The sequence below is a fragment of the Colobus angolensis genome, unplaced genomic scaffold, assembly GCF_000951035.1.
Source record: "Colobus angolensis palliatus isolate OR3802 unplaced genomic scaffold, Cang.pa_1.0 Scaffold2, whole genome shotgun sequence".
NCBI lineage: Eukaryota > Metazoa > Chordata > Mammalia > Primates > Cercopithecidae > Colobus > Colobus angolensis.
The window spans coordinates 10,255,559-10,278,126 of record NW_012115154.1 but is presented as its reverse complement, the minus strand read 5'-3'; the positions used below and the strand labels follow the sequence as shown (position 1 = coordinate 10,278,126).

At 38.3% G+C, this 22,568-nt stretch overlaps 1 protein-coding gene across 1 annotated transcript; it reads left to right on the top strand.

Annotated features, from left to right (window-relative positions):
• The first annotated feature begins 3,091 nt into the window (after positions 1–3,091).
• LOC105511203 (taste receptor type 2 member 38) lies at positions 3,092–4,222 on the top strand. Its single transcript, XM_011941321.1, has one exon. The coding sequence runs from the start codon at positions 3,170–3,172 to the stop codon at positions 4,169–4,171; it is 1,002 nt and encodes a 333-aa protein (XP_011796711.1). The 5' UTR covers positions 3,092–3,169; the 3' UTR covers positions 4,172–4,222.
• The last annotated feature ends 18,346 nt before the right edge of the window (positions 4,223–22,568 follow it).

The window sequence follows — 22,568 nt, the reverse complement described above, 5'->3', positions numbered from 1 at the left end:
AGAAAGTATCTAAACACACCAACAGGGCAGCGCCAATAACTCTTGAAGGATTAAAAGAGTATTTTAAATGAATATGCAAAAAAGAGGACTGGGTGAGGAACATCAAGAGCAACACATGAGAACAGTGGTAATAATAACTAACATTTATTCATTGGGCCATCATGTGCCAGTCACAATTCCAAGCACATCACGTGTGTTAGGTAATCCTTGCATCCCTCTAAAGTGTGCATTATTTTGATCATCTCCATTTCATATGAGATGAATGGAAAGAGTTCGATCACTTGTCAAGATCACTCAGTGAGTCAGCAGGAGAGCCAGACCTTAACTCAAGGTGGCCTGGATCCAGAGCCCACACTCTCAACACAAGCCTTTGCCTCCAAGCTGGGAGCACACTTAGAGAAAGTAGGATGCCCAATGTGTGGCTGTGTATAAAGAGTAAGTTGAGGGGGCCAGCAAAGCACTAGGCAGAGCAAGCTCCACTTCTTAGAGAAGATGTTATCACACAACAGATAGCAAGCCAAGGCAGAGCCACTCAACTGCTCCTCTCCTTCCATCTTCACTCGTTCCCCAGTATGAGTGAGTGAAACATGAAGAGCAATCATAAAAGAACTGGAAAAGTCACAGCATTTGTAAGAGTGGGAAAGAAGCACCAGAGTGGGAGGAAATGTTGGAAAATAACAACCAGTCTCTAAATAATCAGTTCTCCAATCTCCACTGAGTAACTAGCCTGAATTTTTCCAAAGCTTATAGATGTGATCATGAAATCCATCCAATTCCTTTAGAAATCAAAGAGAGTTAGAAATATTGGAAGGCCAGAGCTCAACAAATATTTGAAAATGTTTAAAAGGGGAAAAAGCTAGACTTCAGAAATTATAGATATGTATGTTAGAATATAATTCCTGGAACGTTAAAAATATAATGCAACATTATGTTACAAATATAACATGGGGATGCTATAGACTACTGAATGTTTCATTTACAAAAATTTCATTCATTCAAAGATACGTGTTAAGTAATAAATACTCTCATGAAGCTTACATTTTTAGTGGGGGGTGGTGGGTATAGGCAATAAATAACTGAATATATGCAGAAATACAAAACAGGTTAAGTATTATAGTATGCACCTAATATAGGGCAAGGGATACAATTTATAGGGACAGTCTCTCTAATAAGATGACTTTTGAGAGGAGATCTTTTAAAAATAAAGTGGGACATGGGAGGACAGAAGAAAAATAATTCAGGGAATGGAAAGTGCAAGTTCAATGGTTCCGTGGTAGGAGGGTGCTTGGTGAATTCACAGAACAGGAACAAGGTCCATGAGGCTGGTATGGAAACAGAGATGAAGATGACATCTGAGCAGGAACAGAGGCTCTGATTATGTGGGACCTGTAGGCCACTGTAGGAACTTAGTTTTTTTAGAGTGTTAAATCTAGCTTAGCCTAAAGCTACCTTACTACATATTTTAAGTTCAGCCTAAATGTTTCTCTGTACATTGTGAACTGTAACATAAACGGAGTTGTAAACAGACCATAGCCTACTCTTGTGCCAGTCACCAAATTTTGACCTGCTATTCAGTGGTGGCCAACTATTCAAACTGTGTTCAAATATGGCTGATGCCAAGCTGTAAGCAATCCTGCTGTTTCTGTACCTTACTTCTGTTTTCTGTACATCACTTTCCTTTTTCTGTCCCTGAATCTTCCACCACGTGGCTGCGCTGGAGTCTCTGTGCCTACTCTGGCTCTGAAGGCTGCCCAATTCATCACTTGTTCTTTGCTCAACTAAACTCTGTTAAACTTAATTTGGATAAGGTTTTTCTTTTAACAATAGTGAGGGAGTTTAAAGGCCCTGAAAGGTTTAAACAGGGGAATGACAGGCTCTAAGTTATATCTTGTCAAGATTGCTACTGTTGCTTTGTGGAAAATAGAGTAAGAGAGTTGGGAAGCAGAAAGAACAGTTAAAAGACTCCTGTAATAATTCAAGCCAGCACTGTTCACAATAGCTAAGACTTGGAAGCAACCCAAATACGCATCAATGACAGACTGGATAAAGAAAACGTGGCATATATACACCATGGAATACTATGCAGCCATAAAAAAGGATGAGTTCATGTCCTTTGCAGGGACATGGGTGAAGCTGGAAACCATCATTCTCAGCAAACAAAAACAAAAACAGAAAACCAAACGCCACATGTTCTCACTTGTAAGTAGCAGTTGAACAATGAGAACACATGGACACAGAGAGGGGAACATCACACACCAGGGCCTGTCAGGGGTTGGGGGGCAAGAGGAAGGACAGCATTAGGAGAAATACCTAATGTAAATAACGGGTTGATGGATGCCTATGCAACAAACCTGCATGTTCTGCACATGTACCCCAGAACTTAAAGTATACTAATTAAAAAAATAAAAATAATAATAATCTGAACCAGTTATGCCCCCTTTCCTCTCCCTTCATGACACAGTGCTAGTCTTGTTCATGTTAATATTCTCCTTGCCAAGCACAGTGCCTGGTGTAATAATGATGATTGCGTGAAACCTTTGGCAACAGCAAATAAAACTGCAGTCATACACTGACACATGGAAAGGAACCATGCGTTTGTCTATATTAAAAACACAGTCTGTGATAAGTCATTACTTCACAGGTGAGAGAAGGAATGCAAATGAAAAGAGACTCTATTTCGAACCTTAGATCACCAAGAATATCTGCTTTGCCTGCTGCGGGTTTTCTCAAACCATAAGCAAATCCTGTTCTCTTCTCTACCCTCACAGGTCCAGATGGGCATGCAAAACTGGATTTGGGAAATTGAGGCTCTGTTTTGTTTGCATCCCTGATGCTGTGCTGTGGCCTTCTGGGGAGGCGGTTGTACAGGAACACCTGGATTTATTAATCTTGCATCACCCAAGAGGTAGAACCATCAGCCTTCCACCGTATCATAAGCTCTTACATGTATCCAAGAGATATTCTAGAGAAACAACATCCCTCTAAGTTTCCTGCCAGAACTTTTTATGCTCTTGCTTTGGGATAGATCTAGGCAAAGAACTGGATGCTTTGTGAAGGAAAGGTCCTGGCTTGGAACGTACATTTACCTTTCTCCACTGGGTGGCAACTAGGTCTTTAGATTAGCCAACTAGAGAAGAGCAGTAGAATAGCCAATTAGAGAAGTGACATCATGGTGACTCTAACTCACATCTGCACTGTGTCCTATGAAGTCAGGAGCACATTTCTGTTCATTTCAGTCCTGGAGTTTGCAGTGGGGTTTCTGACCAATGGCTTCATTTCCTTGGTGAATTTTTGGGACGTAGTGAAGAGGCAGCCACTGAGCAACAGTGATTGTGTGCTTCTGTGTCTCAGCATCAGCCGGCTTTTCCTGCATGGACTGCTCTTCCTGAGTGCTATCCAGCTTACCCACTTCCAGAAGTTGAGTGAACCACTGAACCACAGCTACCAAGCCATCCTCATGCTATGGATGATTGCAAACCAAGCCAACCTCTGGCTTGCCGCCTGCCTCAGCCTACTCTACTGCTCCAAGCTCATCCGTTTCTCTCACACCTTCCTGATCTGCTTGGCAAGCTGGGTCTCCAGGAAGATCTCCCAGATGCTCCTGGGTATTTTTCTTTGCTCCTGCATCTGCACTGTCCTCTGTGTTTGGTGCTTTTTTAGCAGACTTCCCTTCACAGTCACAACTGTGCTATTCATGAATAACAATACAAGGCTCAACTGGCAGATTAAAGATCTCAACTTATTTTATTCCTTTCTCTTCTGCTATCTGTGGTCTGTCCCTCCTTTCCTATTGTTTCTAGTTTCTTCTGGGATGCTGACTGTCTCCCTTGGAAGGCACATGAGGACAATGACGGTCTATACCAGAGACTCTCGTGACCCCAGCCTGGAGGCCCACATTAAAGCCCTCAAGTCTCTTATCTCATTTTTCTGCTTCTTTGTGATATCATCCTGTGCTGCCTTCATCTCAGTGCCCCTACTTATTCTGTGGCATGACAAAATAGGGGTGATGGTTTGTGTTGGGATAATGGCAGCTTGTCCCTCTGGGCATGCAGCCATCCTGATCTCAGGCAATGCCAAGTTGAGGAGAGCTGTGACAACCATTCTGCTCTGGGCTCAGAGCAGCCTGAAGGTAAGAGCCGACCACATGGCAGATTCCAAGACACTGTGCTGAGAATGGACATAAAATGAACTCTTCCTTAATACGCCCATGAGTCTTCATGAATATGCCTCTGATTCCTCATGAATACAACTCTGATTCCTCACAAAGCCTTCCGATTTCTTCTGTAAAACACAATTGAAAGTCTCTCCACTTTGTATCAATGAACTAACTTATAGATGAATAAAATAATTGTGCACTATACATGGCCTAGGCAAGAATAATGTTGTTGGTACCCTAGGTTTGTTTTGATAAAATGAACAAAATAATTAGGTGAGATATTTGGTGTAAATCCTTTATATACTATAGCTTATTATTGGTATGAATCAAACCATGAGAAATCACCTCTTCTGAAATATCTATATCCCAAGATTATATGTTTGACTTTTAACATGACTGCTAAACCTCTTTCTCAGAACTGGTGCTAGCGTCATATTTGGAAATATTCACTACTACAATAAGTGTATAATCCTCTTCAAACTCCACAATTTTCATGGAAACAAAGACAAACTTGGAAAGATAGTTATGTCATAATTTCAGCTTCAAGAGGTACCACGTAACTTCAACTTCAAGAGGCACAAGAGAAAAAAAAAAAAACAAGAGGCACAAGAGAATAGTGTATTTTGCCTGAAAATACACTGATTCAGAAATGCACTTTGACATACTTTATAATGATGGAAGAGAAGCAGATATTTGTTTAGTAGGTGACCTGGATGCCAGTAGGTGCCTTGTGTGGACTTTCTGGCTATGCCCAATTTGCCTTTGAAGATGGTGCTTTGCCTGGTACCAAGTATTTGTCTCTCTAATTGGGGTCCCTATCCAAATCGCCTAGCTGAAAGGTATATTTGTAGAGATTTGGCATTCTCTGTATTCCTGCACAGGAACCCAGCCAGGAAGGCTTTCCTCAAATCAAGTACTGAAAGACTCAGGAGAAAACAAGGTATACCAGACATTTAAATCTTGGTAGGCTTCACAGTTCACAGGCTTCACAGTTGTAGCAGCTCACCAGCAAGGCTCTTAGTTCTGCCAGCTGTGGGGCCAGAGAACTGTTTCCTCCTCTCAGGCACTTGGTCTTAATAGATCCAAATCTTCACCTCAGTTTTCCTCCAAAAATTAGCCTCCAGTGGCTACAAAATTTGCAACTTCATCTGGCTTCCTCTCCTTGGTGGACACTGAAGTTGTCCCAGGATTCCCTCAAAGACGTCGGTCCTTGCTCTTGGCTGCACATTGAAATTATCTAAGGGGCTTTTTAAAAATCTCAATGTCCAGGCCAAATACGACCAATAAAATCAAATATCTTGAGACAAAATGAGGCTTCTTTTTCTTTAATGCTCCTCAGGTGATTTCAGGGTGCAGCCAATGTTGAGATCCACTCTTCTAGATGCCCTGTCAGTGTAGAGATGGAGCATCTTTTTATATGTTTATTTGTATGGCTTTATTTTTAACATTGTATTTCTGAGATTCACCCATAATATTATACGAGTCACTGATTGCTTACTTACTCACTATTTCTGAACATTTTGCATTGCCTACAGTGTGGGGCTACTATGAATAAAGTTTCTATACACATTCTTGAATCCATTTCTTTGTAGGCATAGGTTCATTTCTGAAGGAAATACCTAGGAGTGAAATTACTATGTTAAAACATTTATATTCATTTAACTTTATAAAAACTGTTAAAGAGTTTTCCAAAGTGATCCTAACATTTTATGCTCCCCTCAATAAGGTAGGAGAGCTGTTCCACATTCTCAACAACATTTGGTGTTGTCAGTCTTTTTAATTTTGGCCATTCTAGTGGGGATGAAATGGTATCTCATTGTGGTTTCCATTGCATTTGTCTTCTAACTCATGATATGCAGAACAATTTTGTGTGCTTCTTGGCTATTTGTATTTTTTCTATTATAAAGTAACTACCCATTTTAATATTGAGTTATCCTTTTATTATTGATTTATAAGAGTTTATTGATTTGTAGCATTTGTATATGTCTGATAATATACATATATGTATTATACAACTATGTATACACAACTGTTTTATATTAAGTTATCTTATTGATTTGTAGAAGTTTGTTGATTTGTGTGTGTGTATATATACATACATATATATATACGAAAAATATACATATATATAACATATACAGATACAAGTCCTTTGTCTGATATATGCATTGTGAGTATTTTGGCCCAGACTGTGGTTTTCCTTTTTATTTTTTAATAGTGTGCTGATAAGCACAAATGATGACTTTAATAAAATCTAATGTCATTTTTTTCTACAATGCTTGTGCTTTTTATGTCTGCTAGAAAGAATATCTGCCTGCCTCTGACATGCAAAAACAGTCTCTATGATTTTCTCTAGAATTTTCATAGTTTTTACTTGTTTGGGACTATAATTGATCTTGAATTAAGTTTTTTGTGTAGTATTAAGTAGGCCTGAACTTTACTGTTTTTATATGTCTATCTAAGTATGCCAGTATCATTCGTTGAAGAGTTTTATTTTCTAATTGACTTGAACTCTTGTTGAAAATCATACAACTATATATGCATGAATCTTTTCTGGTTTCTATGTTGTGTTCCAGTGATCTATTTGTCCAGTCTTTAACCAATACCTCACTTTTGGATTGTGGTAGATTACTAGTAAGTTTTTAAATATTCAAAAATATTCTGTATGAAAATCTATAAACATATCTCTTTATTTTTTGTCTTTAATTTATCTCAATGATGTTTTGTAATTTTTAGTGTAAAGGTCTTTTGGTAAAATTATTCTTAAGTATTTAATATTTAATAATGTTATTGTATATAGAGTTGTTTACATTTTTATTTGCTACCAGCATGTAAAAATACAATTGATTTTTGTATGTTAACCATTATCTGACAACTATACCAAATTAATATATTGGTTCTAGTAGCTGTTTGAAGATTCTTTGAAATTTTATACTTAATCATGTCATCAGCAAATAAAGACAATTTTATTTCTTCTTTCTCCATACATATGCCCTTTATTTTTTAAAAATTTATTTCACTGGCTGGGATCTCCAGTGTTGTGCTAATTAGATTTAATGTGAATACACATTCTGGCCTTGTTCCTGTTTTTAGGAAGAAAATATTCACTATTTCATCATTGGGTATAAAGTTAACTGTAGGTCATTTTTAGATTCCCTTTGTCAGATGCAAAAAGCCCATTTGTATTCCTACTTTGCTAACAGTTTTTACCATTAATGAGTCTTGAATTTTATTTTAAATTTTTTTGTATTTATTGAGATGATTCTACAGTTTTTCTTCTCCATTTTGTTAACACGGTGAATTACACTGATTAATCTTTGAATGTTAAATAAACTCTGCATTCCTGGTATAAGCCTCACTTAGTCATAGTGTATTATTCTCTTTATATGTTGCTCTACTTTATTTGCTAATATATTGTTAAGGATCTTTGTATATATGTTTATGTGGAATACCAACCTCTATTTTTCTTTTTTCTTTTTTTAATTACATATCTTTGTCAAGATTTGGTGACAAGGTTATTCTGGCCTAATGAAACAAGTTAGAAAACATTTCCTCCATCTTTATTTTCTTAAAACTTTGTGTAAGATTGGTATTATTTCTTCTCTAAATATTTGATATGATTCACCAGAGAAACCATTTGGACCTGAAGTTTTTTATTCAGGAAGGTTTGCTTTTTTCAAAGTAATTACAACCTTTTTAATAGATATAGTACCATTAAGATTTTCTGTTTCTTCTTGTGTCTATTTTGGTTTCATTTTTTAAGGAGTTTGTCCATTTTATCTAAGTTTTTAACTTTTTGCCATAAATTTGATCAGAATGTTTGTAGTAGACAGTTTTCTATTCCCTCATTCTCAGTTTTGATTACTTTGTTGTCTCTTTTTATTTATTGTTCTAGCCAGTGATTCATCAACTTGTTGATGTTTACAAGCAATCATCATTTGGTTTCATCTGATTTTCTCTACTTCTTTTATTTCTTCCTATTTATGTTCTATTATTTATTATTTCTTTGGTTTAATTTCTCTTCCTGTTTTAGCATCTTAAGGCAGAGAATTTGATCAATAATTTAACTTTTTTTGTTCTAATATAAACATTTAAGCTTTAAGTTTCCTGCTCAACACTTCTTTGCTGCATCACACAAATTTTGATATGTTGCATTTTCATTTTTAAGTTCAGTTTGAACTTTTATCTAATTATACTTTACATTTGTGGTTTAACCAATGTTTTATATAGAATTGCATTGTTTAATTTCTAAGAATTTGGGACCGCTAGATACCTTACTGGTTCTAATTTCTAATTTAATTCCATTGCCATCAGAAAACATATTCTGTAATATTTCAATCTTTTGAAATTTATCGAGACTTACTTTATGGCCCAGCATATTGTCTATCTTTGTGAATAATTCATGTATATTGAAAAAGATATGCTGTTGTTGAATGTAGTGCCCCATAACTATCAGTTAGGTCAAGGTGCTTGATAGTGTTATTTAGATCTTCTACATTCTTACTGACTTTTTGTCTCATTTTAATCTCAAATAATGAGAGAGAAGTGTAAAAATCTTTCACCACAATTATGGATTTGTCTACTTCTCTCTGTAGTCCTGTCAGTGTTTGCTTCATCCGTTTTGAAGCTCTGATATTAAATTCTTACATTTTTATAATTGCTATGTGTATTTGATGAATTTACCCTTTTATAATTTTAGAATTATAAAATAATTTACAATTACCTTTATCTTTCATAATACTTCATTTCTTATAATACTTGCCTTGAAGTTCACTTTGATATTAAAATAGTCACTCTAGCTTTCACATGCTTTTTGTTTTCTTGGTGTGTTAGGTCATTCTTGCATTGCTGTAAACAAATATCTGAGGCTGGGTAATTTATAAGAAAAGAGGTTTAATTGGTTCATGGTTCTGCAAGCTGTACAGAAAGCACAGCAACAGCATCTGTTTCTGGTGAGGCCTCAGGAAGTTTACAGTCATGATGGAAACTGAAGGGGGAGCAGGCATCTCACATGGCAAGAGCCGGAGCAAGAGAGAGAGGGGAAGGGAGATGCGCTACACTTTTAAACATCCAGATCTCATGAGAACTCATTCACTATAGTAAGGAAAGCACAAAGCCACAAGAAATCTGCCCTCATAGTTTAAACACAATCCACCAGGCCCCACCTCCAACATTAAGGATTACCTTTCAACATGAGATTTAGAGAGAACAGCATCCAAACTATATCACTTGGTTAACTTTTCTATCCTATTACTTTCAAATCTCTCTTTATTTTTCAAATTTGTCTGTTAAGAGAAAGGCACCGGACCAATATATTCAAAGTGCTAAAAACAACACTGTCAGTCATCCTGTATTCAATAAACTATCCTTCAAATGTGAGGAACAAATTAAGACATTTTCAGACAAAGAAAATCTGATAGAGTTCATTACCAGCAAGGTATCTGCTCTGCAAGAAGTGCTTAAGGGAGCCCTGCAAAGTGAAACAAAACAACACAAGATAGGAATTCAAAGCTGTATGAAAAAAAAAAAAAAAAGGACCTTAATAAAGCTACATGGGTGGTTCATAAAAGCTAGCGTAAGTTAGTAACAACAGTTTGTAACTTCACTTTTTGTTCTCTACATAATTAAAGAGACTAATACACTTAAAAAATTATGAGTCTAAAAGCTAGTTTTATTGTAACTTTGGTTTGTAACTCCATGTTTTGTTTTGTAAATAATTTAAAAGACTAATTTAGGCTGGGCACGGTGGCTCATTTTTAAGAGCCTGTAATCCTAACACTTTGGGAGGCTGAGGCAGGCGGATCACTTGAGGTCAGGAGTTGGAGACCAGCCTGGCCAACATGGTGAAACCTCGTCTCTACTAAAAATACAAAAATTAGCCAGGCATTGTGTCATGCGCCTGTAATCCCAGCTATTAGGGAGGCTGAGGCAGGAGAATTGCTTGAACCTGGGATGCAGAGACTGCAGTGAGCCAAGATGGCACCACTGAACTCCAGCCTGGGTGACAGAGTGAGACTCCGTTAAAAAAAAAAAAAAAAAAGACTAATTTATTTAAAGAATTATTTAGCTTAGAAAAGGAAAGAGGAAGGGATGGAGCAAGGTGGCTGAATATAAGCCTATACCCCTACCCATCCCTTGGCAACAGCCACATGGCATGGAGAATTTGTCTGCTTGAGGGAGGGCACAGCAGGTGTGAGGCTTTGCATTGAACTCAGTGCTGCCCTGTCACAGCAGAAAGCAGAACCAAGTAAAAGTCAGCTGACATCTGTCCATGGAGGGAGCATTTGAATTGGCCCTAGCCAGAAAGCCTATCCCAGAGGCCAGAACTTAAGTTCTGGCCAACCTTACCACTGCAAGATGGAGTGCTCTAGGGCTCTAAGTAAACTTGAGGGGCAGATTGGGCCACAAGGATTGCAATTCCTAGTCAAATCTTAGTGCTAGCCTAGGCTCAAAGCCAGTCAACCTGGGGGGGCAAGTGACCTATGTCAGAGTGGCTAAGAGAGTGTTTGTGCCACCCTGCCCACGCACCCCGGAAGCAGCCACACAATGTGGAGAAATCAATTTCTTTGGAATAGGGAGAGTGCAGTGATTGAGAGACTTTACATTGAACTCAGTGCTGCCCTGTCAAAGTGGAGACCTGGCAGGATGCATCACCTACAGACTAAAGAGACCCTGGGCCCTGAATAACCGACAGTGATATCCACGTAATATGCTGCAGTTTGGGCTCTGAGACATGTTGGCTTTGGGTGTGATCCAGCACATCTCCAGCTGTGGTGGTTATGGTGAAAGACTCCCTTCTGTTTGAGAAAAGCAAGAGGAAAAGAAAATGGGGCTCTGTCTTCCACCTTAGGTCCCAATTTAGCCACAGTAGGTCAGAGCACCAAGCAGGATCTTGGGGTCCCTGAATCCAGGTCTAAGCTCTTGGTCAGTATTTCTGAGCCTATCCTGGGCTGGAGGGAAATCCACTACCTTGAAGAATGAGCTCTAGGCCTGGCAGCATTCATCGCAAGCTGACCGAAGAGCTCTTAATCTTTAAGTGAACATCAGTGGAGGCCTGGCAGAGCTCCCTGTGGAACCGTGATGGTGGTGGCCACAAAGATAGGCTCCTCTGCCTGGGGAAAGGGCAGAGAAGAATGGGAAGAATTTTGTCTTGTGGTTCAAGTGCCAGCTTAGCTTCAGTAGAATGGGACACCAGGTAAATATCTAAGGTTTTTTACTTCAGTCCCTGGCTCCCAGATATCATCTGTGGACCCTCCCAGGGCCTAGGTTAACTCGCCACTCTGAAGGTGGAAACACAAATCTCTAGCAGAAACACAAATCTCTGAGAAGATTCTGTATTGGGCCCTGGAGCCCGCTGCTTGGGCCTGCTCCCGCACTGTGGAGTATACTTTCATTTTCAATACATCTTTGCTTTTGTTGCTTCATTCCAAAAAAAAGGGGGTAGGGGGGCAAACGACTTGAATAGACATTTCTCCAAAGAAGATACACAAATGGCCAATAAACACATGAAAAGATGGTCAACATCATTAATCACTGGGAAAATGCAAATCAAAATTATAATGATTAAAACCATCAGCAAAATCAGCATAGAAGGGGCTACCTTAAGGTAATAAAAGCCATCTATGACAAACCCACAGCCAACATTATACTAAACAGGGAAAAGTTGAAAGGATTTCCCCTGAGAACTGTAACAAGTCAAGGATGCCCAATTTCACCACTTCTATTCAACATGGTACTGGAAGTTCAAGCCAGAGCAATCAAAGAGAAAAAAATAAGGGGCATCCAAATCGGCAAAGAGGAAGTCAAACTGTCACTGTTTGCTGATGATATGATCGTATAACCTAGAAAACCCTAAAGACTTACCCAGAAAGCTCCTACAACTGGTAAATGAATTCAGAAAAGTTTCAGGATGCAAAATTATTGTACACAAATCAGTAGTTCTGCCATATGCTAACAGTGACCAAACTCAGAACCAAATCATGAACTCAACCCTTTTCACAATAGCTACCAAAAAAAAAAACACAACAACTTAGGAATATACCTATATACCTAACCAAGGATGTGAAAGACCTCTACAAGGAAAACTACAAAACACGGCTGAAAGAAATCATAGATGACACAAACAAATGGAAACATATCTCATGCTCATGGGTGGGTAGAATCAATATTGTGAAAATGACCATCCTGCCAAAGCAATCTACAAATTCAATGCAATACCCATCAAAATGCCACATGTTGTGGAATGCCTAAATCAAGTTAGTTAACATATGCATTACCTCACATACATACCATATTTTTGTGATGAAAATACTTAAAACCTACTCTCTTAGCAATTTTCAATAATAAAATACATGGTTATTAACTATAGTCACTATGTCATACAGTACTTCTATGAATTCAACTTTTTAAAATTCCACATTGGATTTTTTTCTTGAAATTGTCAGCTATATTTTCAAGAAACTAACAGAAGAGAAAATATAGTTGTTTACATTTGCCCACATACTAGCCATTTCTAGTACTGTGCATTTAGGCTCGAAGGGTGATGCAGAGTAATAAAATGTGGTCTGTTTAACATAGAACCTTCAATTTAGTTGAGGGTTACACGCAAACATATAGGAAACATTTAAATAGCAATAAGAGTTTGTATCTAATTAGGTATCAAAATTACTGGCATAAACAAACTGTGTAACCAGGCTTTGGATCGGAAAGCAAGCGAATGTCATAGACAAAGGTTTAGAGGTGGGAATGAGCATAGCAAGTTCTCTATAGCAGGTAGAGGTCAGATTATGGAGCTAAACTCAAGAGTTGGGGCTTTTTCGTGTTAGTGGTTATAACAGAATATTAAGTAAGGAAGTGACACAATCACAGTAGTTATTTTATGTGCAGGATTTATTTCAAGAGGAGGAGGCAGAGGATTTGAATCATGTATACTTCAGTTACAATAAAAGGAAATTTGGTCTGGGATGGAGGTAGTAGGAGTGATGAAAAAGGAATAGATTGAGAGCCCTTTGGAAAAACATCATCAGCTAGTGTCTTGATGTGGTTAGGGAAGGAAGAACCAGGGAGGATTTCATTGTGGGGTTCTAATATGATGCAATCATGTAAGAAAAATTGAAGAAGTTGAGAGAGGAAGTTGGTTTGAATTTGGAAGAAATAGTAAAACTTGGAATGTATTACAACTGGGTAGACATCATGTTTTCTACTTAGAAAACACCAGCAGACCTTTGAAAATGAAGAAATGAAACTCAGATTAGAGGTTGGAACTAGAAATAGACTTGTAGTGATCAAAAGAGAGGCTGCCCTGAAAAACAGAAGATTTGATCTGGGCTATAAAGGTAGAAGGAAAACGTTGGGAAGGTTAGAGGCTGTAAAATTCTGGGAGGAGCAAGTGGCCAAGAGGTAGTGGGGATGGTTGGAAAAGGCTTTTTTTTTTTTTTTTTTTTTTGCCTTTTAAGTCTCTCCTTTCTTCAGGGAACAACCACCTCTACCTAGAGGCAACTGCTTCTCGTCGTGCTGCCGCCGAGAGTTCTCCATGATCCTGCCCTTTACCATATTTGATGGATCCATTGCTAGCCCATCAAAGTCTATTTTTGGGAATTTTCTAACTTGTTCAAAGAAAACATCGGTAAGACGTGAAATCCAGCAGCTTCTCATATCAATATTCTCTACCATTTAACCTATTACACACAGAAATGAACAGAGACAAGAAGTGAATATGGCTAAAACCTGCTTTTATTCAGTTCCTGATGTTCCAGAGGTCCAGCTATATCCCTGCCCTGTTTTGGTTTCATTGTATAACCCTTTATCATATTCCATGAACCAATACATACCACTTTTGCCTAAATCTGTTTGAATTGAATTTCTAGCCCTTGCAACCAAAAGATGTATGCCGCGCTGAGTGGTACAAAATCACATAAATGGAACAATTAAGTCCGTTAGCAGACACGTAGAGAAGGGATAAACACATAAGTTATTTGTGGACCAGGAAAAAAAAGCATCATTCTTAGAATGGCCTGTCTCAGACTCAATGGGAAATCTAAATAGAAGATTAAATTTCAGTATCAAAAAAAAAAAAAAACAGATGAACTGTCAGAGAAAATCTAAAGAATGAGTTATTGTTAGAGCCTCTTACATTGTTTTATTCTTCCTGATCCACTTTGTTTGCAAGGTATATTTAACGTGACAGGTTTATGATTAAATTTAAATAAAGATTTATTTATTTATTTAATGGTGCTATTCACTTAAATACTGCCTGAGATTCACAGAATCTCAGATAATGTCAATCACAGGATGCACCGTAATTTTATGTATCACTAAGAAAGAAAAATTAAAATCTGCCTATTAAAATACTTCACAGTGCCTTCTTATCATTGACTAAGATATATCCCAAATTCAGAGATGGTATTAAAAATAATGTGCAACATGGCACATGTATACATATGTAACAAACCTGCACATTGTGCACACGTACCCTAGAACTTGAAGTATAATAAAAAACAAATAATAATAATGTGCAGAGTCAATGCAATGTAGTACTCTTTTAAATCTCTGTGTACCTATATTTCTTTTGTTCATTTATGTTTTTTAGTACACATGTGGAATACAACAGATTATCGTGTTATGAATCCAGTTCATTACACAAAGCACTGAATATTTTACGGTCCTAGACATTCAAGCATGTCTGGTATACTACGTTAACTACCACATCTATAAATACATTAGTACAACATGTTTCCTGATGAATGATGCTATAAACAGACTTCAGTTCCTTGCCATTGCAAAATGTTGCCACAGTGGTTTTAAATTGACGAATAAGTCTGTCTTTTAGATGTGTCATCACAGAATTTCTGTAGAGTCATGCTTACTAATTTGACTTCTCTACAGCAGAATATCAAGGATTTTCTTGGCACACAAAAATGTCATTCCTTGATATTTTATGTATCATGGGTACCCTTTTAATGAATTCATCGGTTGCATAAAATTTTTCATCAGTACCAGTAGTAAATATCACTAGCTGCTTAGAATTATTATTTATATCTTCGTTTTCATCAGCTGTAATATAAAACACCACAGAACATTATTTTTCTCCAATAAGTCTTCAGGTATGGTCACTATTCTCAGCAAACAGTATTTCTCACTCACTCCATAGTTTCACTCTTTGAAAAACTCATCATCTATAAAAGATTTACAGCCAGTTTTTCACAATAGCATCACTTATTTTATTTGCATTCAGAAATTCATCCTGTGGAAATTCTAGTTCTTTTAGTTAATTAAGTTTCAATCATGCATGTCTTCTAGATAACTGTGGTTCTTTAATTTGTTTCACAATGGTATCTGTAGTTGTATTTTTTGGCAAAGTCACACTTGGCATAGAATATTGTCTAATTTTCACAAAGAAATATGTTCCCTCAGGGCTCAGTCACCCTTGATACTGTTTCCAATTCTACACCTCCAGGTTGTCCTGTGTGGCCCATCCAGATAGCTGCCATGTACAACTGCCTCCTGGTGACCAGCTCATTACAGGTCAGCTGGATGCAACCTGCTCTACGGCCGCCCTGACCCGCACACCTAACATGGACTGTGCAGACACGGTGCAGTGACCACCTCTGTGTGCCCCTGGAACTTACGCCTGCTTGCTTTAAATGCACCAATTAAAACTCCATGTGGAAAATCTGTTTAGATGATGTCTTGACCCCAGTCAAGTGTCGGCCCAAGGTCCCTTTCTTTCTTTCCCTGCCTGTGCTTCCTGACCTCCAGGTATGCCATGTAGCCTCCAGGGTCCGCAAATACGAAAATCTCTTAAACTTTCTTTCTCTCTCTTTTTCTCTCTCTCTCCCTCCCTCCCTCCCTCTCTTTCTCTCTCTGTGTGTATGTGTATGTGTGTGTGTGTGTATATTCTATGTATATATGTGTATATCCATGTTTTTTATTGTTCTGGAAGCCTGTGGTCTCTTCATTCCATCTTTTGTTTTCCCTCTTTCAATAGATGTATGACTGTAAACCATTCTCACTCTACTCCAAGGAAAAAACAGCTTTGCATGCATGACAATGGCTGGCAACTGGATTCCTTCCACAGGGGTGGTGAGACTGGAGACAGAGTCGATGAGGCCTGACTCCTGCTCCAGCTGACCACTGGCCTATGCAAATGTGTTCTCCATAGTGTGAGATCTCCTAAGTAATGGGATATTTGTTGAAATCTAAACTTCAATATGTTAATCCAAATTTTTTAAAACACTGAACAGGTCAAACTAAATACAGCTGCATACTGAGTGCAATCTATGGGCCACCAATTTGCAACCTCTCTCCAATGGGGTGTGAGAGTGTGTTTCTGCTTTCAAGCACTTGCTTACAAGAGATAAGGAACTGAGACAGAGAACTGTGAAATAAACTCTTTAAAAGATGCTATTTTGGCGGTGCATGGTGACTCACGCCTGTAATCCCAGCACTTTGGGAGGCCAAATTGGGCAGATCACCCAAGGTCAGGAGTTTGAGACCAGCCTGGCCAACATGGTAAAACCCTGCCTCTACTGAAAATACAAAAATTAGCTGGATATGGTAGTGCATGCCTGTAATCCCAGCTACTCAGACGACTGAGGCACGAGAATCACTTGAACCTGGGACACAGAGGTTGCAGTGAGCCAAGATTGTGCCACCGCACTCCAGCTTGGATGACAGAGTGAGACTCTCTCAAAAAACTAAATGAATAAATAAAAATGATGCTATTTAGGTTGAATAACCAGAATATAATGATAGATTATTATATTCTGGTGTCATTTTTCTGTGGAATTCTTCTGAAGAAAGTCAAATGTCTAGACTAGAGAGGATAGACCCTTTCCTCTTACCAGGCATCCCATTAGACCACAGGGCTCTAAAAACTTTGCGTTAGAGGGAGTGGAAGTTGGGCTATAAATCACAAATTCTAACAGCCACATCCCTGAGCAATTTTAAGTTGAATCTGGATTGTACTTTACTCTTATTATTGGTTTCTGAGTCACAACATTTCACTATCAAAACCCTAGATGTTTATCTATGATCATCTAGTATTTAGAATATTTCAACAAATATTTTAAAGACACTTAATATTTTATTTCTTCACAGATTTTTCTACTCAGAAGCTTCCAGAATATTTCTTTTTTAAAGAAATCACCAATGTCTAGGTTTAGATTTCCTTTCATTGATTTTGCCTAATTTTCAGCTTTTTCACTTATATTTTCTTTCACAATTACTTTGATTATTGCTGTTCTTACATGTTATATTTTCATGCTTTCTCTTTTGCAAGCCACAGCATGTATAAGGATCTGTTAGATCTAATATAAATATCTCTCTTTCTTTATCCTCTACTTGTATTTCTTTTTCACTTTTTCTCTAAATTCCAAATTAATATTTCATATCTTCTGATTTACCTATTTTCTTTCTATTGTATCCAATCAGCTATTCAGAGCCCTTCACTTCATTGTTTTTTTTTAAGCCAGCAATTAAACCTCAAAGTGTTTGTCAGTCCATTTCATTATATTAAGTCATATGTCTTTCATAGAACTAGTGTTCTCTAAAATCTTAATAAAAACATATGAGGTGTTGGCCGGGCGCGGTGGCTCAAGCCTGTAATCCCAGCACTTTGGGAGGCCGAGACGGGTGGATCACGAGGTCAGGAGATCGAGACCATCCTGAGCTACACGGTGAAACCCCGTCTCTACTAAAAAAAAAAATACAAAAAACTAGCCGGGCGAGATGGCGGGCGCCTGTAGTCCCAGCTACTCGGGAGGCTGAGGCAGGAGAATGGCGTAAACCCGGGAGGCGGAGCTTGCAGTGAGCCGAGACCTGGCCACTGCACTCCAGCCTGGGCGACAGAGCTAGACTCCGTCTCCAAAAAAAAACAAAAAAACATATGAGGTGTTTTGTAACATTTCCTATGTCTTGTAATGATTTTGTTTCACAGACGGACATTGGATCTCTTTCTTCACAATGCTTATCTTATTTTGAGTATTCTCGCATTCCCATTGTTTTTTCCATGTGTTAAACTTTGAAGTGAAAAATGAGAGAGTTTTGCCCATATTCAAAGTTCTAAAGCCTAGTGATGGGTTCTGATAGATATTGCAAATACCAAATCTTAGAGGAGTTGATCAAGGAAAATGGGGGAAGTTTTATATTTACTCTAGTTCTGTGTTGCCAGGCTAGAGACAAACTGAGCAGGAAGTTTGACCACTGAGCATAGTGTTTCTTCTGCTTGGTGCTGGGGCAACCTTATATTAATGGGGTAATGTCATCATCATCCAACTGGAATGATAGTTCTCTGCAATAGGACTTCCAATTCATTTAAGGAGTCACTGTACAAAGTAGAAGCCAAGTGTGTCTCTGCTGCTGGTAGGCTCCAGAACCATACAGCCTTCCTGCAAGCTCTAAATCATCCTGTCTGCAGGCCCCACAGCCTCCCCTCACCTCAAAGCTCTGACACATCAGATTCAGGTGTATATAATAGTTTTACTAGCGGTTCCTTCTAATTATTCCCAAAGCAGCCTTTTTCTGTGGATTGTATGAATTCTGGTGTGTTGTATTATCTGAGTAGCAATTTACTTTAAAATATATAGTATTATTAATATGGTAAGGGTGAATATAAGTTAACTCTATTTACAAATTAGGGGATGGTTCATTATTATTTAAAGTACTACAATCATAATGCATACTCCAAGGTGGTTATTTGAGATAGAAAAATTTAATTAGGAATGAATACTTTTGGAGATGGTCTGGCACTTAAATGATCATTCTTGAAAACTATGACAGCAAATTTGTCTATCAGCATAAAGAATATTGCACAAATTTTTGATTGGTTAGAAATATTTTTTAGGCCTTACCATGCTCTCACAAATAAAGGTTTAGATTACAAGTCTAAAAGCCTAACTCCATGGTGCAGTGTTCTGAGCACTGTGGATATGCTGGAGCTTCAACAGTGAAGAAGATAGACTCAGCCCTGCATTCCTGACTTTATAGAGTCTAGTAGAGGAAGCAAACAAGTGCATTATCATGCAATAAGTGCTCCCAAGGAAAAAAATACATGATATTATGGGACACCAAAGATAACAGTCACTAAACCCAACTGGGCCAGGGAAAGAGAATTGGCAAGAAAGTTTTTCTGAAAAGATGAGACCTGAAGGATGAGTTCAGACCTGAAAGATGCGTCAGAATTGTTTAGTCAAAGAGGATATACGATTATATGTGTGTGCTTGGAAGACAGCAGGTGGTGCTGTTAGTGCTTTGCACATTTTATGTGCTCAATAAACCAGTGTCAGATAAATATTTGAAGAGTTGGATCCAGGAGAGAGTGCATAAAAGACTAGAAGTTTCATGTCACTAACAGACAATGGTAGGGTAGATGTGGTGCCATGAGAGGTACAGAAGAACCAGCACATGGTCCTCATTGCCCAGAAGAGTATCTGGTTCATGGTAGCATTCAGCAACGTTTGCTGAAAGAACGAACACGCAAAAACTTAAAGACCATGTTAAGGGGCCCAAGCCTTAACCTAAGTGCAACAGAAAGTTACTAAAATGTTTAACCATGGGAATTATATAATCAAGTTTGCAGTTAGATCATTCTGACTAAAGAGTGGAGAACTATTAAAGGCAAGATTATGGCAGAAATGTTTCTTTAGAGGTTACTGAAGGAGTCAAGGAGAGGGCCAGGGGGTAGCAGAGACAAAGTAGTAAAGAGGATAGATTTTATAGACTCTGAGGAGGTAAAGTCACCATGACTTGGAGTTTTATTAGACGGTATATTGGGGTTCTCTAGAGGGACAGATATATAGGATAGATGTATATATGAAGGAGAGTTCATTAAGAAGTATTGACTCATACTATCACAAGGTGAAGTCCCACAATAGGCTCTCTGGAAGCTGAGGAACAAGAAAGCCAGTCAGAGTCCCAAAACCTCAAATGTAGGGAAGCTGACAGTGCAGCCATCATCTGTGGTCGACGGTCTGAGGGCCGCTGGCAAACCACTGGTTTAAGTCCAAGAGTCCAAAACTGAAGGACTTGGAGTCCGATGTTTGAGGGCAGGAAGCCTCTAGCACAGGAGAAAGATGAAGGCCAGAAGACTCAACTGGTCTAGTCCTTCCACATTCCTCTGCCTGCTTTTATCCTAGCCGTGCTGGCAGCTGATTAGATGGTGCCCACCCAAATAGAGGGTGGGTCTGCCTCTCCCAGCCCACTGACTCAAATGTTAATCTCCTTTGGCAACACCCTCACAGACACACCCAGGAAAAATAGTTTGCATCCTCCAATCCAGTCAAGTTGACACTCAAAATTACCCATCATAGATGGCATGGAATGAGAGAAACCAAGGATAATACCCACACTTCATGATTCAGGCAACTAAACAAATGGTCTTTACATTCAGAGACATGAAACGTAAGAGAATGAACATGTTTTGGCCATGGTATAGCAATTAATACATTTTGGGAAATGGTGACTCCAGGGTGTCTGCGAAGCACCTCAATAAAAAATGTAACTAGTCAGAGATAGACAGATATGAAGCTCTCTGATAAAGATTTAGCAATCAGCTTCATGAACATGGTGATTAAAACTGTGAGATGAAGAGAGGGGAGATAACCACAGAATTTGACGAATAGGCAGAGGAGAAAATAATAAATGGAGAGGCCAGGGAGAAGGGAAGAAAGCCAGGAGAATGTAAAATTATGGAGATCAAGAAAAAGATTATACAATGTAGGCTAATGTAGGCCCCTGCCACAAGTGGCATAAAGACTGAAAGAAGCCCATTTAATTCATCGAGTAGGAGTCAGCACTCAGTGATGTGGTCATAGTGGAACTCAGACTGGCATGAGCTGAGGAGAAAGCGGGAGGTGGGAAAGAGGGCGCTCTGAAAACTGGCAAAATTCTGACTGTGAAGATAAGGGGAAACAACAGGTCTCTTTCAAATTTTCAGGTTTTCTCACTAAACTGCCTGAGATAATTCCTGCAATATACATTTAAGGAAATATACATATATTTACATACATATATATGCCTACAAATGAGGCTCAAGAGACAGTACTAGTCTTTATTGTCTTGAGATACAAAATAAAGTTATGTCTGTAAATTTTCATGTTGATATCACTTTGAAACTCCAATTAATGAATCATAAGATGTCCCTTCTTTTTTTGGTTTCCTTTCTGGATACCCCATGGACACCTAATCCAAATGTGGCAGTTACAGTTCCTACTTTGACAAAGTCTGGTCAGTCCACCAAGCTGGTATTGTTGCTGCCACTGTCACCATAGGGTAAGCATTCTGAAAATAGAAGTCCAGCTGTGCGGTGCCATACCCTATCAGCATCAACAGGTGATCCTGGGAGCTGGAGTAAGAAAACTTTATAGATCCTCTTTTTGTTCTTATTAGGATAGAAGAGCTCTTAATGACTATCCATGTCAATACACACACACACACTCACACACACTGCCTTTTTCCCCAACAACACACACACAATATACCCAGAAGCCTTCTTTAGCCGTACACTGTGTCCCTTCCAAATTCCCTATAATTGTGGGCACAGTCTTATCTCTTTGGTAATTATAACGTAGAGCTGACTCTATTGTCTGCTCAGGCAATTATAATATTGCATAATACAGTCCCTAAAGACAGCATTTCCAACTTAACGTCACATGAAGATTGCCAAAGTTAAATTTCAGTTTTACTCTTTAATAAAACTTTTTTTCTTTATTTTTGGGACTCAGCCTAGTGGAAAAAATCTAATTTGACTCACTAAGCAGAGAATTTATTATCCTAGTCCATAACAACTGATTAAAAATTAGTGATCTCATGTTTTTCCCCCCAAAAAAATGTGTGGGTATTTCCTTACAATTGTGTGGCTAGAAGTCCCTTTCTTATTATTTTCCCAAAACAATGGGCATGGGCCCCCAGTGCTATTGACTGCATCTCTAGTAACCCCTCAGTGGCATTTGCCATTGCAGGTATTGGCTTTTTTTTTAGCAAGGTTTCTGATAATGTCAAGTTTAAGGAAAGCATTGGAGTCCAAAGCCTTGAATAAGAATTTAGATTTTTCTTTAGATTTTCTAGCAGAGCAGAGGTGTCCCACTATACATCAGTTAGAGTACTATCCCCTAAACTTCTGTGCACATCCTTTTATACTATGACATTTTCTCCTCTTTTGATGGTATTTGAAAGATCTCTCATACCTTTTTGTTATAAAAGATTCACTTGCTATCCAAGTGTATAGATTTTATTTATTCAGAAAGTCTCTGTTGGAAAGTTTCTAAATAATGACAAGTCTCCTGAATCCCATACTTCCTAACATAGTTGGGATAATTGGCCATATTTATTGTCCAACAAATATGTGGATCCTTCTGGACAGCAATCTAGGGTCTAGAAGTAATTACCTTGTGACCAGATATATCAGGTTCAATGA

Bases quoted from the DNA above. Each gene is read 5' to 3' on its own strand.
- LOC105511203 (XM_011941321.1), top strand. From the start codon at position 3,170: ATGGTGACTCTAACTCACATCTGCACTGTGTCCTATGAAGTCAGGAGC.